Here is an 8,605-nt window from a genome sequence, read left to right as displayed (position 1 = left end):
AGACATTCATTGCTTCCAATTGAGTCTCAAGTACTACAATTCGTCAGACTAATCAGATTTTTCTGAGAGCATTATTGAATTATAAGATATCTTTCACCAAATATTAAGTGGAGCTTCTATTCTACTGAGATATATTACCTTATCTTAATCATATGCATTTTAAAGTTTGATTGATTTAAATGTTTGGGTAACTTATAATTACCACTTTTTTTGTCAAATTCAAAAATTGTAAGCTGATTGAAAGTCTCCATTTTTTTTTGAAAAATAATTCTCATATAGTTACTACTTAACATAATTAACATTATGTTTATAAGAATATTTGGTGTCATATTCTATACAAATTACTCTCAAGTATGGAACAAATTAGTTTTTAATATATTAGATTAAGAGATAGAATAAAAAAATAATAAAAAATATATTAAGTATAATATAATTATTATTTGTATCTCAAAATGTTTGAGGTAGTTGAGTTGAATTTTGTTATCAAATTATAAAAATATTTATAATTATTTTATTCTTAAGATATGTTATCGCAAATTAATTTTTTATAATTAAAATTTATAAGCAAATTAAAATTAAATCTAAAACTGGTTTTAAATATATGAATATAATTTTTATTGGAAAAAAATGATTAAATAATCCGATTAGGATATAAATAATTAAAAATTATGTTCCTATCAAATAAAGTATAATATCAAAGAGAATGAGATAAATAATAGGAATATGAGGCTCAAAAAGAAAGAGAAAAATTTGAGAGACTTAAACCAATTTTCTTCTTTTTCTTTTTTTTTGGAAAAATAAATAAATTTAATATCTCCACTTTTATTTAAAAATAAAAAATAAAAGACGGGACTAAATTTAAGAGAGTGGTGTCAAATATTTTTTATTTTATGATAATTTTAATTACAAATAATTAATATTTTTAAATAAATAAAATTAATTAATGAATATAAAAATATTATTCTATTTTTTATCAAAATAAATTTATTAAAATAATAGATTTTTCTGGCTGATTTTTCTTGCCTTAAAACCTAAAAAAATTTTTTTGCCTTACATGCTTTTGCTTGTCATGATTGTTGTGAACTGTAATGGCTATCCACCAAAAGATTTATTAATTAATAGTCACATTAAATTAGAGACCCAAAATTTTCCTCCAACTATAAACAATTATATAGTCACCACTCACTTTCATAAAATTTTTATTGTTTTGCCCATCAATCTCCTTTCGATCTTATCTCGAATAATTGATTTTCTGTTCAATTTACATAACATAACAGATACACGTATACATAATAATAATAATAATAATAATAATAATAATAATAATAATTATAATAATAATAATTAATCGTCAAAATCTCGTTTTTAAAAATTTATTATTTTTTAAATTGATTTTTGATAAATTAAATTAATTATCCTAATCTTATAATATAAAATATAAATTAAATTTATTTTTTGTTAATTAAATAATAATATATTACATTAAATATTGTTACGTTTGGTAACCGTAGGTAATGGGCTTGACTCGTTAGGTTGGTCCAATCGTTAGTGGAGAGAAACCTTCGAAGAGAATCGTGCTTCTGGGCTTCCGTCCGACTTGTGAGTACGAGTGAATGAGGGTGGTACCTGCAAAGACACTCCGACGCTTAAGTCAGCAAGCGTGCAAGCAGGTCTAGAGAGTATTGGGACTTAGAGATACCTGAGGGATGTCAGTGTATTTATAGTGGTGAACCAATAACCACCGTTGGAGTAGTTCCACTTTTCAGGGTGTATAACCGTCCCTTTATCTTAGGGAGGTTACGATATGGCTTCTGGAAGTGGGTAGAGAGATTTTAGGGGTAGTTACTCATTTGAATGAGTATTTATCTACCAGCTAATCTTCATCCCCGACTTCTTTGGGGTAAGTCGTGGTGAGAACCGACTTCGTAGGGAGGAGGTCGGTATAGGGCGAGGCTCAATCCTTTGGATTGGGCCTTTCGTTGGGTCCTGAGCCTCATCATTGGGCCAGGGTATGAACAGTGCCCCTACTCGAGCCCAGTTTCTTTTAAGACTTGGGTTCGAGTATTCTACTCGGGGTCGTAGCCGACCTGGGAGGGAACCGACGTGATCATTGGGAACCGACGTGACTTTTCGTGGCTTTTGATTTTCATAGTTACGTCTAATCAAACGTCGCGTCCGTTAGAGGTTCGCGTAGGGATTAATTACCTTGGTAACGGTGCACCCCTTAATGACTGCTTCTGTTTTTACCATTATGCCCCTAACATGTTTATAAATACTTTCCCTCTCTTTCGTTGTTTCGTTTCTGCGATTTTTCCAAATTTTCTTCTCATCTGTTCGTGGGGCATTCTTTGTTTGAAGGCTTTCATCTTCCTCTACCTTGTTTCCAAATAAAGGTTAGTCCTTTCTCCTCTTATCTTTTATGAAATGCTTCTGTTTGCATGCTTTTACTTTTTTAGAGAGAGGAGTTTACTCTGTAGGCTTCTGTTTGATTCCATGCCCCCTTAGAGACCCTGTTCTTGATCTTTTTCTTTTTTCCTTTGTAGGTTTCGCTAATCCTTTTTAGGAAAAGAAAAATGTCTTCCATAGAAATTCTTGCTCAGTGGGTCGATGTCACTGTTTTAGAAGAGGAACCTTTGGTTGATACCGAATTTATTACCAACCTTCGCACTCACCACAGAATTTGTACTTCTGAGGAGGATGAGCCGAAGTATGAATTGGTGGTCCCGGGTCCGGAAGACCGGGTTTGCTTCGGGAGGGCTACTGAGGCGGCTCCTCATTTCTTCTACATGTATGAGAGCATGGTTACCCGTTTGGGTGTTTTTCTTCTATTTTCTAACTTCGAAATTGCTGTCTTACGTCACTGCCGAGTTGCTCCTACCCAACTTCACCCCAATTCCTGGGGTCTTCTGAAAATCTACCAGTTTATTAGCCACACTTTAGACTTCCCGACGTCCTTGAGAATTTTCTTTTTTCTCTTTCATATGACTAAGCCCTTCAGTGGGCAAAATAACAAGCAACAATGGGTGTCTTTCCGAGTTATACAAGGTCAGAGAATTTTCACCCTTTTTGATGAATCATTTCATGACTTCAAAAATTATTTCTTCAAAGTACAAGCCGTAGAGGGTCACTACCCCTTCTTCTTAGACGAGAGTTCTTCCCCTCGCTTTCCTCTGTACTGGCTAGAGGCCTCCTCCTGTGAGAAATATGGTTTGGACGATCTAGATGAAGTGGAGGCAGCCATTGTGGAGTTCCTCCGAGAAGTGTGGGGGAGGGCCCCATATCTGGATACCAAAAAATTTCTCCAGGGGACGCCGACCTTTGTTCAGACACAACTAGGTAGCTTTTATTTTTCTGCTTTGTTTCCGATTTGTGACTTGTTTTTGTCGACTTGTCTGACTTTTTTGGCTACTAATTGTTTTTTACAGAGATGGCGAAGAAGAATTCCAGTGAATCTTACCAGAGAGTCCAGGAGGCCAAGGCGAGGTCCCGTGCCAGAGCTGGCGGCGCCAGGGTAACTAGCTCTCCTCTTCCTACTCCTCCCCCTTCTTCCCGAAGTTTGGGGACTCCTTCTCAACCCATCGTTATTTCCTCCTCGACTTCTTCTCAGCCGACCCCTCTCCCCTGACCTTCTCTTGATCCAGAGAAGAAGAAGCGTAAGACTTTAGAGTCTAGCTCTTCTTTTGAAGGTGAGGCTAAGGTGGATGCTCCTGCATTTATCCGAAAATACATCTATCCTCATACCCGTATAGGTATGGATGATGTTTCTATTCGGAACCACCTCACCATTCTGGCTCAGGAGAATATCAGGGCGGCAGCGGTGTGCACCAAGTTTCTTGATATTTTTGAGAAGACTCATCTTAGCTCTCTGGGTTCAACCTCGAGGGTTGAAGAGTTGGAGGATAGGTTTCTCATATATCAAAAACATGAGAAGGAGTTGAAGGAGAAGGTCGCTAAGTTGAAAGAGGAGAGGGATGGCCTTCGGGAGAAGGAGAGCAAGTTACAAGCCCAATGCAATATGGAGGAGGGCTTGAGGAAGAAGGCGCAGGAAAGTTATTCGAGCTTGTTCAAGGACCTCGTGGAGGTGAGGAAGGACTTGTTGAATTCTCGGAATGCTTACGCCGAGTTGGAAGACTCTATTGTTGAAGGAGCCGAGGAGGCCTGGAGGATTTTTAAGGAGTAGGTCGGAGTCCTTGCTCCTGACCTGGATCTCTCTCCTTTGGATCCTGACAAGGTCATCATTGATGGTGCCATAGTTTCTCCTCCTGCTCCCGAGGTTGTCTCTGAGTCAGATTTGAAGACTCGGGGCATAGAATCATTGAGTCCCCTCCTCGTCCAAAGGATGCTCTGAGTTCCTCAAGGTCTCACAGAACCTCCTCTCCGTCTCCTATGGACACTTCTCTCCCTGGTCTTGATGGCGCTCCGACTACTCTTTCCGACTCTGGTGGTGATGTTCTCTAAAAAATTTGTTGGCTATATGGGGGCCCGGCCTGTGGGTCTCCTCTTTTTTAAACTCTTTTTTGTTTGTGGTGGTGACTTGGTTGACATTTTCCTTGGCCTCTTAAGGCCGTAAACAAAAAATACTTAGAAATACCCTTTTTGGATAAGGGTTTAAGTTTAACAAAAAATACCCTTTTTTGGATAAGGGTTTTAGTTACCTTTTGGTGTGCATGCTTTTTTTATTTTGACGTTTTTGAAAACCCCTTTGATCTTTTGAAAACCTTTTTCTAGGCTGTCTGTCCCTTTTGAGCCTTTTTGTTTTAAGGGCTTAGGACAACCTTTAGTTTTTGCTTTTTAATAGGTTTTTCGATCTCTTTTTGGTATTCTTTATACTCAATTTTTTTTGATTCATTGAGTTCCTATGACTTAGGTTATTTTTGCGATGCGTTTTTTCTCCTACTCGGTTTTTCATCTCGACTTATGAGTCGGAGTGTCTCCGAGTTTCTCACGATCAACCTTTATAACCTCTTTACACCGACTTGTACCTCGTCGTTTTATCCTGACGACCATCTAGGTCGGTTCATGGGATTTTCACGCTTTGTCGAGCTTAAGTCGGTGCGTTTCGTAGAAAGAAAAAACAGACGAGAAGTAATTTATAAGAGATATTGTAAAAGATCTTTATTTATTTGGGAAGGTACCTTACTGCTACTAAGGGTTTTTAATAATCTATTTTCCCTTAGTCTCTACTGTGATGCCTCATTAAAAACCCTTCTTCAGAAAAAACCCTTTGATTTTTGGGAAAATCGTGAAGTTGGGAAAATAGTACATCAGGGAGTAGAGTTCGCATTTAACTATAGTACCTTTTCATGTTACAAGCATGCCACGACCTTGGTAACTCGGTGCCGTTTAGGTCGGTCACCTTATAATAGCCTTTTCCTAGGACTTCCCTAATCTTGTATGGTCCCTTTCAATTGGCAGCGAGCTTTCCTTCCCCAGACTTGTTGACTCCTATGTCATTTCTGATTAAGACCAAGTTGTTTGGGGTGAAGCTCCTTCGAATGACTTTTTTGTTGTACCTGATAGTCATCCTTTGTTTCAATGCTGCTTCTCTTATCTAGGCTTGCTCTCAGACTTCGGGGAGCAAATCAAGTTCCTCTTTGTGCCCCTGTATGTTCCCGATTTCATCATGTAGGATTACCCTTGGGCTTTGTTCACTGATTTCCACTAGTATCATAGCTTCTACACCATAAACAAGTCGGAAGGGTGTTTCTCCAGTAGCAGATTGTGGTGTCGTCCGGTAAGCCCACAACACTTGGGGGAGCTCCTCTGTCCAGGCTCATTTTGCATCTTGTACTCTTTTCTTTAGCCCTGCCAATATGACTTTGTTGGCTGCCTCGGCTTGTCCATTTGCTTGGGGATGTTCCACCGAGGTGAACTGGTGTTTGATCTTCATACTGGCCACTAGGTTTTTAAAGGTGGAGTCGGTGAATTGGGTTCCGTTATCTGTAGTAATGAAATAAGGTATTCCATACCTTGTGATGATATTTTTGTAGAGGAACCTCCGACTTTTTTGGGCTGTGATGGTGGCTAATGGTTCTGCTTCTATCCACTTTGTGAAGTAATCTATTCCCACGATTAAGTATTTGACTTGTCCTGGCGCCTGGGGAAAAGGACCTAACAAATCCATTCCCCACTTTGCGAAGGGCCATGGAGAAGTTATACTAATGAGCTCCTAGGTGGGAGCCACGTGAAAATTTGCATGCATTTGGCATGGTTGGCACTTTTTCACAAATTCTGTGGCATCTTTCTGCAAGGTCGGCCAGTAGAATCCAGCTCGGATTACTTTCCTAGCTAGCGACCTGGCTCCGGGATGGTTTCTACAGATCCCATTATGAACCTCCTCTAGTACTTCAGTAGTCCTTGAGGTCGGTACGCACTTCAACAATGGCGTTGATATTCCTCTTTTATAAAGGATATTTTTCACCAGAGTGTAATGTTGTGCTTCCCTCCGGATTTTCTTAATCTCTTTTTCCTCTTTGGGGAGGATGTCGAATTTTAGGTATTCGACCAAGGGATTCATCCATCCAAGGTTTAGCCCAGTTACCTCAAGGACATCTTGTTTGTCCTCTACTTTTACCACAGAGGGTTCTTGGAGAGTTTCCTGGATCAAACTTCTATTATTCCCTCCTGGCTTGGTACTTGCTAACTTGGAGAGGGCGTCTGCTCTGCTATTGAGATCACGGGTTATGTGCTTAACCTCGGTTTCCGCAAAGTGCCCGAGGTACTCCAGAGTTCTTTCCAAGTATCTTTTCATGTTCGGGTCTTTAGCCTGATACTCTCTATTTATCTGGGAGGTCACCACTTGAGAGTCAATGTATATCATCACTTTTGTTGCACCGACTTCTTCTGCCAGCTTCAATCTTGCAATCAGGGCTTTATATTCTGCCTGATTATTTGAAGCTGGGAATTCAAATTTGAGGGATACCTCTATTTGGGTTCCCCTTTCGTCGGCTAGTATTATGCCTGCACCGCTTCCTGTCTTGTTTGAGGATCCATCTACATAAAGTTCCCATGCAGTTGGCTTTTCCTCTTGATCTCCCGCGTATTCTGCTATGAAGTCGGTGAGGCATTGGGCTTTGATTGCTGTCCGAGTTTCATACTACAAGTCGAACTCGGAGAGCTCTATTGCCCATTGAACCATTCTCCCTGCAACATTCGTCTTTTGGAGGATTTGCTTCATGGGTTGGTTCGTTTAGACTCTTATCGTATGAGCTTGAAAGTAAGGCCGTAGCCTCCGTGAGGCTATTACTAAGGAGTAAGCAAATTTCTCCAGTTTGTGGTACCTTAGTTCGGGACCTTGTAGAACTTTGCTGATGAAGTACACTAGATGTTGTCCGACCTCGTCCTCCCTTATCAGAGCTGATGCGATAGCTTTGTCTACTACAGACAGATATAGGACGAGATCTTCCCCGACTAGAGGTCGGGTTAGGATTGGAAGTTGGCTCAAGAACCTTTTGAACTCCTAGAACGCTTCTTCGCATTCTGGAGTCCATTCAAACTGGCATCCCTTTCTTAATAAAGAGAACAGTGAAAGGGATTTTAATGCTGATCCTGCCAAGAACCTGGAGAGGGCTGTAAGTCGACCATTTAGTTGTTAAACTTCCCTTAAGCAAGTCGGGCTCTTCATTTCCAGTATAGCTTGACACTTATCGGGATTTGCTTCAATTCCTCTTTGCGTCAGCATAAACCCTAGGAATTTTCCGGCCTCCACTGCGAAGGTACACTTTGCGGGATTTAGCCTCATCCCGTGTAACCTTATGGTGTCGAAGACTTGCGAGAGGTTTGTCAAGAGATCAGCTTCTTCCTTAGTTTTTACTAGCATGTCGTCTATGTAGACTTCCATTAAGCTCCCTGGTGCACGAAATTGTGATCAATACTTTTCACAAATCAAATAATCCCCGGTAATGAATCCAAAAACTTGGTGTTCAATACCATGGCATAAACACAACTTCGCACAACTAACCAGCAAGTGTACTGGGTCGTCCAAGTAATAAACCTTACGTGAGTAAGGGTCGATCCCACAGAGATTGTTGGTATGAAGCAAGCTATGGTCATCTTGTAAATCTTAGTCAGGCAGACTCAAATGGATATGAATGATGATATACGAATAAAACATAAAGATAAAGATAGAGATACTTATGTAATTCATTGGTAGGAATTTCAGATAAGCGTATGAAGATGCTTGTCCCTTCCGTCTCTCTGCTTTCCTACTGTCTTCATCCAATCCTTCTTACTCCTTTCCATGGCAAGCTCCACAGACAAGGTTAGACCTTCCAGATTCTCTTGAATGCCGCCATCAGTTCTAGCCTATACCACGAAGACTCTGTTCTCACGGAATGGCTGACTCGGTTGTCAGGCGAGCACTCGGTTGTCAGGCGAACAACCATGCATCGTGTATCAGGAATCCAAGAGATATTCACCCAATCTAAGGTAGAACGGAGGTGGTTGTCAGGCACACGTTCATAGGTTAGAATGATGATGAGTGTCACAGATCATCACATTCATCAAGTTGAAGAACAAGTGATATCTTGGAACAAGAACAAGCGGAATTGAATAGAAGAACAATAGTAATTGCATTAATACTCGAGGTACAGCAGAGCTCCACACC

The 8,605-nt window shown here is 39.9% G+C and overlaps 1 protein-coding gene across 1 annotated transcript in view; it reads left to right on the top strand.

Annotated features, from left to right (window-relative positions):
- Window positions 1–4,622, top strand: part of LOC127745649 (uncharacterized) — a 5,056-nt gene extending 434 nt beyond the window's left edge. The window contains exon 3 of the mRNA XM_052258753.1: window positions 1,512–4,622. Coding sequence (XP_052114713.1) covers window positions 2,574–3,515 — 942 coding nt within the window. The 5' untranslated portion in view covers window positions 1,512–2,573 and the 3' untranslated portion in view covers window positions 3,516–4,622. The remainder of the gene's footprint in view (window positions 1–1,511) is intronic.
- Window positions 4,623–8,605: the final 3,983 nt, after the last annotated feature.

The sequence above is a fragment of the Arachis duranensis genome, chromosome 3, assembly GCF_000817695.3.
Source record: "Arachis duranensis cultivar V14167 chromosome 3, aradu.V14167.gnm2.J7QH, whole genome shotgun sequence".
Taxonomy (NCBI): domain Eukaryota; kingdom Viridiplantae; phylum Streptophyta; class Magnoliopsida; order Fabales; family Fabaceae; genus Arachis; species Arachis duranensis.
The sequence above is the reverse complement of the archived record's forward strand: the minus strand, read 5'-3'. Positions and strand labels throughout refer to the sequence as shown.